We start from the raw sequence: 16829 nt of genomic DNA, 5'->3' as shown, positions 1-16829 counted from the left end.
GCATACTTCAGAAGAAACCAGTCAGAAATTTTCCTTCCAACAGAACGACAATAAACATGCAGACAGAGTTACAATAGACCTCTGTCTGCATAGTTTAGATCAAAGCACATTCATTTATGGATGGCCTAGTCAAATCAATTGATAATCTGTGGCAAAATGAACACTCGCTGTTCCCAGATTCTCTTCATCCAATCCGACTGAGCTTGAGGGATTTGCAAAAACAGACGGGCAAAATTGATGATGTGGAATAATAGTCACCACAAAGTATTGACTCAGACAAATGGTAAATGGACTGAACTTATATAGCGCTTTTCCAGTCATTTTTGACCACTCAAAGCGCTTTACACTAGAGTCACATTCACCCAGTCGCACTCACAAACACACACACACCGATACGCAGATCGGTAGGCAATTTGGGGTTAAGTGCCTTGCCCAGAGGCACATCGACATGTGGCAGGAGGAAGCTGGACTCGAACCGAAGACGACTACTCTACCAAAGAGCCACAGTCGCCCTAGAGCCACAGTCGACAAGTGCAACAATTTTCTGATTTTTATTCATAAAGAATCTTTAAAACCACAAATTGTTTTTCCTCCATTTCTTAATCATGTACTGCACTGTGTTGGTATTTCATATAAAAATCTATTGAATAACAAATAAAATGTGAGGTTGTAACAAAACAAAATGTGGAAATGTTGAAAGGAAATATGCATGTTAACGAAACTATCTGTCAATTTGTAAAAGCTTCAAATTTGGTAAATGGTAAATTTCCCATAATTTATGTTTTTAGTTTATGTATACAGGTATGAAAATGTGACTTAAATATGTCTAAAGAAAACTGATACAACAAAAACTGGAACAAAACAACTTTCAAACCCTGATAAAAATAGATGCATGAGGATATATTTTTTAGTCTACAATTACTTTTCTGTTAGAAAAGTTTATGTATTCAACACAATCAATTAAAAAGGAAAAATATTCAACAAATACTGAAAAATATATGACACTCACTTGGTATGCCTGAGACCAGTTTGAGGGGTCGCAGTACTCTCACAGCCCTCAGCGTCCTCAGATCCACTGAGATGTTCATATGAGCCCCTGCTGCAGCCAGGATCCTAAAGAAACACACACACACAAACAGAAGACAGACACACAACAGGATTGACACATGAATACCACAATTTTTATGCTTTATAAGCTGTGTGGAGCTACAGACACACACGTAAACACCCATATTGTTGGAGGACGGCTGCAGTGCTTAGATATCGGAGGAGATGATGTGAGGTTCTGCAGAAAAGCCAAGACCACAGAAAACAAGTGTTTTTTGTTTTTGGGGGGGAAGTGTAGGGAGGAGGGGACTTTTGCCTGTGTTCTTGTGTGTGGGAGGATGGCGGTGACAACTGCTGTTTAGGAGGAGAACAAAGAATAGCTCCATCATGGGTGGGCAGGATACCCCTAAGCTGGAGAGGCATCATGTTTCTGGACAAACACATCACACAAATATAGGATTTTTTTTAAACTGCCATGCAGATAAAAAAAACCCGAAAGTCCATTCAAAGTTATATTTTTGCTTTGCTGATCTTGTGTTGTCTGTTCTGCTCTTCAGATGCACCTCTGTGGCCTTTAGCTCTCAGAGTGATGGCTAAAGAAAACATTGTCTGGTGATCTGAGCCCCTGCTCCCTCATTAGTCTGCCCTCCTGTCTCTGTTTTCGCCAAATTCTCTCATGTTGCCTTCCATCCCTTAACCTCTCTCTGGTTATCTCTCTCTTCCTTCACTTTTTTGTCAAACCCCTTTCCAATTATACCTTCTCTGTGACTTTTTTTCCCTACTGCTTTTCCCATTTTGCACTTGAGCTTGCATGCAGACTGAAAAACAAAGATAAATGGAGAAAGATGGTTATGAAATCAAGTAGAAGGGCATTGAAGCCAAGGAGTCTCCAAACTGAGCCTCTTAAAAACCTAAGACTTTAGCAAAGCTTGCATTTAAAATTAGAAGTGGTGTTTTCCTGAATAATGCTGGTCAATGATTTGAATCTTACAATTAAATTAGGAATCACAGGTATCATAATGTCTGTAAAATATATTGCATATTTATCACTATTTCAGTATCACTGTAAATAATATCAATCTTGCACAAAAAAACAACAACAAAAAAACCTGCCAGGACTGCAATAACAATATGCTAAGTAAGAATGTTAATATTTGATTATCACAAGTCAAAGCACTATCTCGACCTGTGGTATTGGATATGGTGTGTTTTTCTAATATCATTTCATACAAATCAGTTCGCTGACTAACCGAAAGCGCTAAAATGCCTTTACCACAAACTGTTTGGCATTTTCAGAGAATATTTGTCATGTTTTTCATGAGAACAATATAGAAACTCAGCTATACTGCTAGACCCAGAAATGCATTTTAATTACATGTGAGGCTGGATAAAGGGAAATAAACAAGCATAATAATGGCATGAAGTAGGAAAATCCAGTAAGCAGACATTTTCTTACTTTTCCGTCCAAGTTTCGTTTAGGAAATTAACTTTTTCAGATTCCACTTGCTGAGTTTGAACTTGGCACTACATGCCATTCTCAAAACTGAAAAAGTGGCTTGTTTTTGTCCTGTATAGGAGTTTGTCGTCAAAGGTCAAATGTTAGTTCAATAGTTATAGAAGAGCAATATTAAGCCACTGATGCAGATAAGCGGATGTTACCTGAGTAAATACACAATCATAATAGTTCATTTGTCCTATTTGCAATCACCACAGTATCCAAGCTACATTGTAAACAGTCTGGTAATTGAAGATAACTGATCAGTAGATTGTACAAAATGATTATTATCCAGGATTTATGTACACAACAGTGCTTAAGTGCCCTCTTTATGCACACTAATTTTCCCTACAGAGATTTCACATTTAATCATATAACAAAGCACCACAAAACCAATTACATTTCTAGGATATAGCAGTGAGAATTAGTCTCATCTTTAGTTCTAGCAGAATAAGAACGTCATCTGTTTTAATTAGAAGAATAAAAAGGGAAGGAGAAAAGAACGAAAGAAGATGAGAAAAAGATTAAAATAGCTCATCGTTGTCGATGCACGTGCAGAAATAGAAACATCTTCATGAGATTCGCACCTGCGGTCTCTCTCTTCCGCAGGTGTGATCGTCACATCAAATTGTTCAGCTTTTGTCTTTGTTTATTTTACTCAAAGAGTTTGTTCTGCTGCCACGTGAAAACTCTGGCATTTATTTTTTCACTTGTTTTACCTCTTTATTTAAACAACACCACAACATTATCACTGTATTTCCACTGAATTACACACAGGTTGACTCTGTTAACATAACAGACCACTTCAAAAAACAACTGCAATGGATTATTTAGAGGGTCATCAAATCATTTCTGCAGGGTATACTATTTGAATTTTTATTTGGAAACAATAAAAACACAAATTACTTCCTTCCACTTCACAAATAATCCTACTTTGCATTACTCCAGCATGTAATACATTAAGGTAAGTGGTTGCATTGTATCAAAGTGTCAAAAAGTGAAATACCTGTACATATATATATACAGTATATATAGAATTAGTAGACGACAATTAGAATAACCTTTCAAAAATAAAACAGGAAATAAAACTTAAATGAAACTTAACTAGGCTTTGTGCCTAAAATGAGAATTAAACATCTCAGCTGCATAAACAATCCAATCAAAGCATCAGAACACAGAGGCTAATGGATAAACTATCTCTATCTTTCCCTCTTTAAGTTGCTGCATTGAATTTCTTTGTAAGACTTTAAAAGAGCCTCTGAGAAAATAAGATACAAACTTGATAGATTTGATGAAAAGAATTACATATCATCTCCATGAGGAGTCAAGAATACATAAATACAAGCTGAAACACTCTGCAAAGGGCTGTTCTCGCACTCGTTACTACGGCAAATATGAAACACTCAGCCCGTCTGGACCTTGGCACCTCCTCTCTGTCAGAGACGGGGAAGGTGAAGGTTGGCCACAGAATCTGGCAGATTTTAATCTGCTGGGGGAAGCACGACACATGGCTGATTTGGCACAAGTAATCAGTTTGGACGACCATTTATTGCCTCCCTGTCGACTTCCCTCTGCCTCATAAAAAGATGTTCATTTATTATTTTACAGTAGCTTTGTTTGGTTAATCAAAATGAAACATCTAATAATACCAAACGCTATTTTGCTCATACTCAACATCCTGATGTTACAGTCCAAGCATAAAGGGTACCAAGGATAAATAATAGACAGTGTCATCAGCTAGTAATTCAACATACCAGCAAAATACAATTACATTTTCCTCTTAAAGTGCATTTAAAGAATATAGAGCATTACTGAGCTCTGCTAAAGGAAGGTCAGACAAAAGAATTTGCTGTCAGGCTGAAAAGGCCAGTGAAGACACCACACAGGCATCTAAAATGTCACGCAGCAAGGAGGAATAATGTCACTTAACAGGAACCTAATGAGAACACTATTTCAGGTGAGCATGAAGGCACCAATAGACAAATAAACCAGTCAAATTAGACTACGATGTTGCTGTAGTTTCTCTTTTATGCATTTTGAGTTTTCCAGAATATTTCAGCGTAACAGATATCAGCTCCTCACCTAAATGAGTAAACATCCTCTTTCAGACATATCTTGCTCAAACAGCTTTTTGCTTTTAAACACTGGAGTCTTGTAAACTCAAACATCTCATGTTTTAAAACATTTTGTGGAGTTGTTGTTATAGTAAGGATGTTTTTATGTCTGTCACTAGCAGATAAAAATGTCATAATTTATTCCTACTTATCCATGTCATGTCTTGCAGACATTATTTTTAAGCAAATACAAAAAAATGAAAAAGGAAAAACCAAATAGAAAGAGATATTGATCACAATAGTGCAAATATACATATTTTTTAATTCACATTAGCTGACTAATCTAGCTACGAAGTGTTTATTGTGTTAATCAAAGAGGCAACCTACAGGAAGAAATTATCTCTGTCTCTGGTTTTACCACAAAAGCGGTAAAAGTCTTAACAGTTTGCATGTTTCTATCTGCTGTTTGAGTGAAAGGGAGAACAGCTGCAAACAAAGCAATGTGCACAAATTTCTTCCCTCTGCAGGACATGTTGTTCAAATGTTGAATGCATTTCAACCTACATATATTTTGTGAAATATGCTTTATGAATGCAGTGCACAAAAAGCCACTATGGGGCTACAATAAACAGAGATCGCACCATTTATGCATGGTACGCATAAAAATAATGTAGAATTAGAAACTCTTATCCCTTATTTGAAAGCACAAAATGTGGACAGGAGTATAAAGCGCTGATATTTTAGGATAACTGGGGAATAATGAGTGTCAAATACCTGGGAATTTTCTTAACGTACGTACAGAAGTATGTGAAAGAGTCAGAGTTGGGATCCACTTCTGAAGGTTGGGCCGACCAACCAGATAGCGTTCACTTTAATTGATGTCATATTCAACATATCCAACAGGTTTTTCACAAGTTAATAAAGTCACTTTTATTCAGAGGGAGCTGTCAAACAGATGATGCCCTGCTTGGAGGTGTCAGCCATGATAAGTGAGTACTGATGATAAACCCTGCTGAGGCGACAGCTTCACACCGCCTGACAAATCTGCTGTGACAGCCGTCAGAGCCCGATACTGACAACGTTGTGACTTATGCTCCATGTCACCGTCCAGCCACACATTTATTAATAGGAGCACACCTGATCAATGGAACAAATTTACCTCCTCATCTTACGTTGTTAGCACTGCAAGTATCTCTTGGTAATAAACAACACCATGTTTTGGAAACAAATATGATTTCACTAATAAACAGTAGGAAAAAAACATCTAAAAACTAAACAGCATGAAAAAAGCGACTGTACAAATGGACTGAGTAAATTATGCTTGTTCAAAGTCTTCAGGTAGGTAACAACTAGTCATCAAGCACAATACAAACATCAGACAATATTTGTGCAACAAGCTCAGATTTTTTTTTTAACTGTTTCTATATGACTTTTTTTTCTAGAAATCTAACTGGCTTTCAGCGCCTTTTAGAGCAGATAAACTTTTACCATATTATGTTATTTAGAAGCATTTCTTCGGAAAAATTCAGAGTATCTTGGAACAAATGTGAGTGCAAAAGGAGCATGGAAAGAGGGCTGCTTCTTTATCAGGTCCCATGAGATGAACTGCATGTTGCACTACAACTTCAACTCAAAACATAATGTAAAACAAATAATAATTACTGGTGCAAAGCGATGTTATATGACTTTGTACAAACTGATTTCTCAGAAAAAATAAGTGATTTGGATAAGAAAATTAAAATGGTTTTCATTTTTTTAGCAATAAACAAAAATGGGTGGGAAAATTAAATGTTATGCATATTGCATAACTGTTCTCCTCTGCTTTACTTTTATTTTGTCTACACCAGTGCACTAAAACCTAAACAATGCATGCCACAGAATCAGCTTCTTAAACAAAGCATATTGGGAGCAAGAACACTGAAAACTAAAATGGACACAAACAGAATAAGCTGGGCATTCATTTTGGATTACACTGCCGTACTGAATTTGTGTTGATGCTAACCTATTTTTGTTTGCTAAATGCATTTCTTCAGAGCAACTAAAGGACATTAATTATCAAAGTATAATATACCAGTAAATAAAATGACATAACATGTTAAAGAACTAGTGTCATGGTTTGTTGGACTTTGTATTTATTCTGTTATCTAGTTAAGTTTCATTTGTAGTTTTCTGATTTAGCTTGGTTCATCTGGCTCTTTCTGTCTATGAGTTTCTCTTCTTAGTTTGGAATCAATCTCATGCTCACTTTTCTTCTGTTGATGTTTTGTTACTCTATTAGGCTCTCAACACACCAAACAGAACATTTATCCAATTCTAAGAACATCTGTCCACCAGGACTTCTGCCTCTGTCTAGTTATTCTTTTTCTTCACAGTTAGTAAAGGCCAAGAAAAGAGACTCAGTTCATATTGTCATTTAGGCAGTAGATTCCATGTTTGTTGTTCTGTTGCAGGTTTAAATATTTTTAGAGAACATATTTATTGTTGAATCAAGCAATAATAGTGCAAGCATCCCCGTATATGTTGTGTGTGTGTGTTGCTGATTGTCTTGACAGAATAAGGAATTGTGTGGAGGAACCTCCTACAGCACTGCTCTGGTCGATTTAGTTAATATAAGCTTCTCTGCCTCCCACAGTGTACTCTGTCCTTTTTTAACTCCCCCTGATCCTTCATTTATTCTCTCCCGCTCTCCGTTTGTGCACACAAATCTACATTGATATTCAGCGTGCTGCATACAATCAAATCATGCAGTTCATTAAAACAACAGGCGTAGATTTGAACATGTTTTCCACAAACTGGTTATCAGCAGAGTGTCAGAGCCACCTGTTTGTGTTATGAGAACAGCTCTGATTTATCAAAACAATAAACAGTGATACTTCCATATGTAAACAACATATTTTTTTTATTATCCATACTTAGAATCAATAAATATCAAAATATGTGAAACTATTGGTGACTGCACTTATTGTGTGCTTTAGCAGAACAAATGTACAACGCAATGTAACCGGTGGCTGGCTTTTGCACAATTGGTACATTATGGAGTTTTCTATGATCTGTTACCAGTAGCAGTCTTTTACTTCTTAAATCCTCTTCATCATTTTCACAATAAATCCTGAAAAATACTGTCATAAAATTATTATTAAGTATGTTTTTTAATCTGCTTTCTAGTACAGAGCCTTGAAAAAGATGGAACTGCAATGGCCCTGAGGTACAAAACATCAAAATCAGAAAAAAATAACTTGCCAGATTAAACATGAAGGTCAACAATACTGGATTTATAAAAACCTGATAATAAATATTAAATCAGAAATCTCAAATCAACACAGATATAAAAATGGCTAATCATCCAAAGCAGAAAGCCTTAGTTATTTTACAAAAGTTACCTTGAAACATGACAATACTATAAAATCTGTTGTTTGCTTTAGGTTTTCCAACATTTTCTGTTTTTGACCTTGACTTTAAAGAGCAGAACACTAAAACTATTTCAAACTACCTGCAACCTTCAGAGCATCTCTCGCCAATGCTTTGACTCAACTACTTATTCATACAATTTACACTCCCAAAAACACTCAAGCATCTTTTCCTTTAAGTACCATAGATCCAAAAAGGGACATGAGACTTAGGCTGTTATGGTAATTTTATCAATCAAGAACCTTATATGTTTCTTTAAAGTGACTTTTGCTGAATAGCTTAAATAATATAACTGCTGCCTCTTCCAAAAAAAAATGCCACTATATGTAAACACAATAACTCTTTGGTATCACTCACTGGAATAAAGGGTGGTTACAGCCCATCATGGGTCCATGCAGAGGCAAACAGACACAAGCAATGCAAAGATTTACAGCTCAGGATACTTTAGAGAGACCAGTGAACTTGACATATATGTTTTTAGAGAGAGGGAGAAGACTCATGCAGGTGGAAAACATGCAAACACAATGCACAAATAACCTCCTTTAGCTGCATGGCAACAGAGTTAGCTACACCAACATGGAGACCTTAACTGGAATCTAATTGACGCAATTGCACATTTAGTCTTTGAGGTCACTCAATTTGAAATATAACAAAGATTCTGGATTCAATTAGAAGCTCCTTGCTGGAAATGAGCAAGTTCACATCAATACTGAAGAAGCCATTTTACAGAGAAAGGGTGGAATATGTTCAGACATGCATGTTAAGAGAGGTTTAAAGAAGGTATTAGGAAAATATTCTGTATTTTTAATTGAACAAGTTCTGTATATACATTTTTAAAACAATATTCTGCAATTTCTGTTGGCTCTACGTCAACAATCTGTCATGAGTTTCTTCTGAAAGGCTCGAAATGCAGACTGGAGTTGGAAGCATGGATGTTAAGTGTTTAATAACAAAAATGAAAAAAACAAAAGAACACAGGGAGCACAGGGAGCCAGAGCAGAACAAAAACAGGAATCCAGTAGCAAAAACAGAAGGGAATCAACAGGGAGATAACAGGATTAGATGAGAGAAACCAGCAAGGAGTGACTGAGAATGAGTTGAATATATACTGGGGAAGTTGATTACTGAACAAAGAACAGATGGATGATTAGAAACGGGTTGCAGATGTGAGAGGAGAAAACAGAAGGCAGGATGAAGAGAGAGAAAGTGGAACAGGGAGTGAGGGGGTGTACACAGGGGACTAGGAAATAAATCTAACACTAAAGAATTTCTAGACCTAAAAAAACATAATTAAACTAGAGTAAAAAAAAGCTAAGCACAAGAAATAAACAAACTACAATCACTAAGGAAGGATTGAACTAAAGTAAAACACAAACAAGACTGATCTAACAAAGAAACTAAAAGAACCTCAAAAACAGTTCAGGCTCCTAACATAAACATAAACATTTGTATGAGAAAAACTTGTTATGAATTATTGATATAGCCATAAAACCGACCTAGTTATGGATGCATTCATCTTTAAATTTTACTTTTGATCAGCAATTTACTGTAAACATAATTTATTGCCTATATTAAGTCACTGACATTGCATCAAAATTTACAACGTCACATTATATAACAGTTGCTATCGGAACTTAAGGTGTTCATCGCTCATTTATGGTGTGAAGAGTGTACAGACAGCCTGCTTCGACTCCATCTCCATCTCTAAACTCTGTTATTCCATTGAGTCGCGGCTGAAACGCATCAACAATAAATTGGTTCTAGAGAATATTGTGTTGAATTTTGCTCATTACATGTTTCACCTCAGTCGATTCAGACTGAATACTAATAAACTTCAGGCATTAATTCAATTCCCACAAAGGCCCTGTTCATCTCAGACTGAATTTGCAGACAAATTGAAAAGTCATAATTGAGAAATATCCATCATCTTCCCTCAGAGCTGGTTACTTTTGCTAGTAAAAAGAATTTAATTTGACAAGAGTCCCAGCAAGCAGTAGGGCCACTTTGATCTCGGCATATCACCTCATCTTTCCTAATCAGCCTGCATAAAAGGCCTGCTAAACACTCTTTTTTATCACAGGATGTCTTTTTACAATGGCTACAAGTGGGGAGAGACAGACAAGGGAGAAATGGAGGTTCAGGGACGCAGATGAGTGGATTTTCATCAGTAAGATCATTTTTCAGTGTTTGGATTTAAGATCACAGTTAAAATGCATCATTTAACCAGAAGATCTCAATCTGACTAATTACATTTGAACATGCTTTTTACTCATGGTGGTCATATAAACCCCTAAAATATAGTAGCACCCCTACAAAAGTACACTCTAAAAAGTGCATTTTAGTTCAAGTTGTGGACTTATTTACATTAATCTCACTTAATCCTTTTGGTGTAGTGATGACAACTTACTTTTTTGTGTTGAAATAACGTAAAAGTAACATTTTTAACTTAAAAGAACTTTTTACTTTGACTTTACTTGAAACAATTAAGTTCAGTGATGCATTTGTATCCTACGTCTGACGTCACAACGCAAGCTTCAGGCTGCCTGAGCAAAAAAAAAAAAACACTTTAAAAGAAAGGTCCTTTATTAGTTTACTTCTTTATTTGAAGTAAACTAAATGATTTGAGTAAAACTGACTTAAATCTGTCAAGTTAAATGAACTTAATAAATTAAGTTAGATAAACTTAATTGAATTACTTGTTACCAATTAAAGCAATTTAATTAAGTTGGTTCCAACTATTTTCTTTTTTCAGTGTACTGCATGCTTAAGTAGAATGACACACAGTTTCCAAATTAAAACATAAATTAAAAATGAAAATTAAACATGTGCTGTACATACGTATTAAAATCTCCCCGACCTAGCTCCGGATTGTTTATTGTAGTTCTATCTAGACTTTAACTAGGCCACTTTAACATTAAAATGTTTTGATGTAAACAGTTCTGTTGTAGCTCAAGATGCACTTTTAGTCTTCCTCAAACCCTCAGAAGGGTTTTCTTCCAGGTTTGACTAATTTTTAGTTCATTCAACTTTTCATCAAGTCTGACCAGCTTCTTAAGAAAAGAATCCACAAAGCATGAAACTTTCACAGCACAGCTGGATTTATACTGAGATTAGGTTACATGCTGATCTACTTACCTTTAAAGTCAGTCTGTTACACTAGATTGTATCTAGTGATATCAGAGGGTATTTGTAAAAGATTTTAGAAAATATCTATAGTTTCTTTCCACTTCCATGATCTTAATTAATTACCCTGATGTTTATTTATTTTATTAATGTGGACATGTTGAAGAGAAATGTATAGTTTTGAAATGCATAGCCTACATTCAACTTTGCTTAGCTTGTGATAAAGAGATATGACAGAAAGCAACAGCCCTTGAACTATTCTTCTATTTGTTTGATTTAGATAAACACAGCACACAAGCTTCAGGTACATTTTCCCCTGGCAAATTATCAGAAAAAAAAACGAATCCTTCCTGATCCAAACTAATTGTAGAGACGTTAACCAGAGAAGCAGGAGAACTGGAGCCTGTGACAGCCTGACCTGAGGCTGGGTCCTCAGTCACCACAGCAGCAGCTCGAAGGGACATATCCACTCCTGCTGTGTCTGATCTCATCAATCCATCAGACAGCAGATGGGAAAAAAGACCGGAGAGGGTGCATCTGTCTGAAGGGGTGTGTGTGGGGGTGTGTAGGCGTGTGTGTGAGAGAGGCTGATTTGGTTACTACTAACAGGTGCATGAATGCCAAACAGACATAAGGTGTAGCTGGCTATAAGAGAGTGGTAGCACATTTGGTTTGTACTGTACATGTGACTCAGAAGAACACATATAAAACACCAAATACAGAATCTTCAAGTTCAGTTTTTGGAGTCAGGTCCAACATATCAAAAGATGTTTTAATCACTCTGAAGAAAAAGGATGGAAAATAATGTAAATCACATGTCAAACTCAAGGTCCGTGGGCCAAATCCGGCCCCTGATAGCTTTTTATGTGGCCCTCTAGATTCTAGACTAAACAATAAGTGTGCATAAATAATTTATCAATTTTATCTGTGTCCTGCCAAATTATATCAATCAGTCCCTCCAGTTTGTTGAGAATTATAGTAGAAATTCACACAAAATCAACAAATCCCCACACTTTTTTACGCTAATTCGTAATTGGGAATTTATTGCAGATTTTTGTCAAAAATTGTCAGAAACTTTCTTAGTTGTACTAAAGAGCCACTTCAACCTTAACTGGCATCAGATTGTAGTAAATTATCTATATAGCGAGTAACAGAAAAGTCGCAGTTACAGTGATAAATAGCAAATATTTTCAAATTAGAGTGCCACAAACACTTTGATTTTTATTGCAAAAAACCACAAAAAGAATCACGAAATCCTGCAGAGACTGAAAAGATGTTCAATATTATTATTTAAGTTTAAGATTTCAATGAGATTTTAACAGTTTGTGAACAGGTTTTATCAACACATTCTGGCACAACCGGCTGTAGGCCCAAAACAAAAATAAGTTTGACACACCTGATGTAAAAGTTTAGACTGAGTTTAAAGTGGCAGCAAGAAAATATGCAGCCTTAAAAATATGTGATTGATATACTGTCATCTTTACCTTGATAGTGCAAAATCTCATAGTTTGCTGCTATATTTGTGTTTTGCTGTGTAATGTGCCTAATTTTACAATAACATATATTTCTCAGTTGCAGACTTTTCCTTGCTTTATGATCACAATATATTAGTGGGCTGAGCATCCTTTGGTTTAATGAAAACATAAAAAGACAATAAAGAACCACAGAAAGCAGGGAAAATATGGACAATTATAAGAAATAATTTGATTACTGCAAGAAACTCTGAAAGAAAACTATATTATGGCTCTGATATAATGTTATTATGTCCTGCTGACTAGTGCTGCAGATGCTGTGATTGATAAGAAGCTCCTTGTGTTGGCTTTGGCTTCCGGTCTGCAATGTCAAACTGAAAGTACAGAATAAAGCCTGATGACAGCAGCACTGAACTCATCACAAAGCAGAATGAGTTTTGATTAATACAAAACATCTTAAAGGTCTTAAAGTAAAGCCTTCTTGTCTCTGTTACTTAATGGGACATAAATTCAAACTAACAATTTCAAAGAATAAACCCAACTGGAGTGTTATCTTACTGTTTTAAATACATTTCTTTAAGTTATAAAGATCAATTTCTAAAAGCCAGAGATCCTATTGACAGGGCAACAACTCTTCTTAAATGTAACATTCTTCTATGTCTTGTCTCTGCGCAAATAAATTTGAAATAAATAAAATGAAGAAATGAGAATATGTATAGTCTTGCACTCTACAAATCTTGTGTTTATCAAAGAATGACGAGAAGAAAAGAGCTGAAATAAAGTCAAAATAATTCATATTGAGGAAGAAGCAAATATGTGGGAGAAGATGTTGTGGTTAGATGAGATCTTGTAGCTTATGCAAAATGTCACATGTATTGGATATCCAACACCATGTTATCCAATCAATCCCTATTGTGAATAACAGTAGTGGCAGCATCATGCTGTGGAGAGGCTTTTATTCTGCAGAGACAGGAAATAAAAGCTCTTATCTAAACCTAACTCATTCATTCTGAAACTAAAATTACAAATAATTAAGTCATCAAAGAAATAAAACATACAAGAAAATACTTCAGGTACAAGATGAGCCATGAATATAGCCATCATGTCTCCAACATGTCAAATAAGATAAATAATGCTAACTACTATGAAGGATGTCTCGTTTTCCCTCATTAAAATGTTGTCAACAACCACAGCAAACAGCAGAAACTCGTTGATCTCATCAACTCCCTTTGCACCAGATCTTTGCCTGAGTGTCTGGCACTTTATGGTGACACAAAGCCTCAGTGGGCGTTGCCCCGCGTCTAATGTTGCCAGTCTAATGGAGGGCTTGCCAGCGAGTGAAACTGCCAGGGTGCCAATTAAGACATACGATTACGCACTGAGGCGTCCTTCTCATTTCCTCCTACTACATCCTTTCCTTATGTTTTTTTTCCACACAACAATTGCCGTCATACCTCACTGCTCTTGAGCCAGTTTCTCTCCTGCTCTGCTTCATCACCTGCTTGATTCTCTTTTCTGACTCTGCCTCACAGCTTGAATCTTTAGCAGGGGTAACAGGCCGGTGACCTGAGGAAACCCGTCATCCCTCTACGATCCTCAACTACACAAAAACAGCCTTTGAGGAAGTGCCATCTGGTTTTTCACATCTCCCTCCCACTCACTCTCTCAGGCCATCTTGAAACACTGAGGAAGCTTGCTGAGGTAATCACGGCCTCCAGCGTTGACACAGTAAGCAAACGCTTCCCATAATTATACATGTTCGCTCATGATGTGGAGTGAGTTAGGGGTACTCACAGAGGAAAGGTTTGCAGGCTTTTGTAATGTGAGCTAACAGTTTAGTAAAGCCTCCACAGGCAAAGATTTCAACACAACTGTTAAATTAGGCTTCCCGCTTGTGTGAATAAAAAGCTTTAAAGGATTTCCAGATGAGCCCCTGGAGCTTTGTTGTATTGCTTTAGATTTTAATAAACAGAAAGGCCAATGAATTTTAAAGTGCAGTTCTGAGTGAGTTTTGTAATTATTTGCAACACGACAGGAGAAGGGAAAAAGCAAGTGAGGAGAGTAATCTGAATTCACCAGTATTAAGTTATTACGAATTGTGGCTACACAAAAACACTGACACCTAACAGGTTACGTTTTTTATCTATAAAAATCCACAGAATGTCTCAATTTTTTATTTTGTCATTTTTATTGCTGCATTTATAACACTTCTTTTCTAGTGTCAAGGTGGCCTAGTCTGGATTTTTTCATAAAAACAAAAAAAGAAATTCGAGACAATTATACTTTCTCAAACAATCACAACTTATGGAAATGTACAGCGGCTAATTAATCTAAGATCTTTTTGGATGGTTAGAGGCATTGGGAGGATCTACTTTTCTAAGTGGAAAACAAACAAAAAGAGCAAATTTTAAACCCAGGAACTGCTTGCAGAAACAACTTTTTCCAATGTGAGACCTAATTCAGCTCACAGTAACTATTGTCTCATAGCTGCAATAATTGCCAGATGATCTCAGCAGAAATACACATTATGAACTTTTTAAAAACTTTTCTCTAAAAATCTAAATCCGAAATTTATTTTGTAAAATATAAAACCGAATGTTGGAAAACTGAATCTAGAATTTAAAAAAAAAGAGACTTCAGCATTAGGAACAAGACTTTTTTTAAAAAACTTGATTGCATTGTTTTATAATCAAGATAAATAACACGCTAAAGTAAAGTTGTTCCACGATGAGAGCAGTTCATTTGATGTGTGGGAGGCTGGTCAAGGTTTCCCCATTACTAAGTGATCAACAGCTCCGATTATGTATCTAATACTATCAACGCTTTTCATCTAATCTAACAAATCACTCTACTAAAATTACAAACCTTGAATGATGGCTCATATGTTTCCATGTGCGTCAATGTTGAATGAACTAAGCGTGGGAGAAAGAAAGAGATGGACCGTCTGCATTCATCTATCCTTACTGAGGCCAAAATGATAATTTAGAGCGCAATCTATCAGGAGCTCACTTCATCATGCTGAATATTATTAAGAAGAAACCTGGAAGGCTGTGTTATTCAGATCAAGCACGTCTACTGCCTAATTCAAAATTGGTTGTTAAAATTCAGATCATGAACAGATGAGAGTGGAACAGACACATTTGGGAGCTCATTGTTTTTGAGATCATGTCTTTCATTGCGACTTCAATTAACAAATAAAAGAAATTGGGGAAAGTGAAAGGTGACCACTGGATGATCTTTCAAGGAACCACAAAATACAACCCCATTCCCAGTCCTCAAATGAAAATAAATAAAGAATGATAAAGTTATTTCTCTCTCGCTTCCTGGTTCTCATTCAGGCAGGTGATATTAGAAATGCATTAGCATACACCTGTATTTTAATAAGACTGCTAATTTAGTCTGGGGTTGACTGTCCTCATCAGCATTTGTGACATCAGCATCAGCTGATCTACAGGAACTCTGAGCCATCGTCTTCTCGTCACTTTTCTAAACACCTAATATCCCTTCTCTACCCATCAGTGAGCAGAGAATCATTAAGAAGGCCTCGCTTGACTCATCAATAATTAAAGAGCCAAAATCATGTAGAATTCACTAAGAACCCTTTCTGCCTCCTGTTGTACTTATGAGCCGTGAACTGATTAATATTTCATCTGTGCACATGTACAGCAGTGTGCACGTGAGAAACAGAGAGAGAAAGAGAGACACGTGTCAAGGTTAATTTGTTCTCTCATCAAGTGAGTCCTTTCGCAGTCAAACACATTTCCACTTTCTGCTCCACTGGTGACACACGTAGCGCTCCTAACAAAGTAAGAGACGTAAAATGTTCTGTAAGAGAACAGCCTGTTAAAGGTAAGCACTTGTACCTGGACTGCTATAGTCTGCTAAGAGAGAATGAAACCATAACAAATCACAACTGTCTTTAAAAGGGTATTTTGCAGTTCTTAGTAAAAACAAAATGAAATAAAACCTCGAGTTCTGCATAACTTAAACAGGACATGGAGATTGGAACAAGAAACAGGCAACAGGGCAGAATAATCTAACAATGAACAAGGAAAACCCAGGAGCTTAAATACAGAGGCAGTGTGGAAATTGACAAACTAACTAATCAGAGGAAATGTGGCACAGCTGTGACAAAGAGACAGCGGGAACCTGAGGGAATAGATGAATTAACACAAAGAGAGTTCAAGTAAGACTCCAAGGTATACAGAATAAAAGGTCTGACAATAATCT

At 36.3% G+C, this 16829-nt stretch overlaps 1 protein-coding gene across 5 annotated transcripts in view; it reads right to left on the bottom strand.

The window, feature by feature from the left end:
• The window catches only part of cacna1e (calcium voltage-gated channel subunit alpha1 E), a 106560-nt gene that overhangs the window by 39618 nt on the left and 50113 nt on the right, over positions 1-16829 (bottom strand). For all 5 annotated transcript variants that reach the window (XM_023340164.1, XM_023340161.1, XM_023340162.1 and 2 more), the window contains exon 7: positions 1010-1113. In XM_023340164.1, the coding sequence (XP_023195932.1) occupies positions 1010-1113 (104 nt within the window). The remainder of the gene's footprint in view (positions 1-1009; positions 1114-16829) is intronic.

Source organism: Xiphophorus maculatus, chromosome 9, assembly GCF_002775205.1.
Source record: "Xiphophorus maculatus strain JP 163 A chromosome 9, X_maculatus-5.0-male, whole genome shotgun sequence".
Classification (NCBI taxonomy): domain Eukaryota; kingdom Metazoa; phylum Chordata; class Actinopteri; order Cyprinodontiformes; family Poeciliidae; genus Xiphophorus; species Xiphophorus maculatus.
The sequence above is the reverse complement of the archived record's forward strand: the minus strand, read 5'-3'. Positions and strand labels throughout refer to the sequence as shown.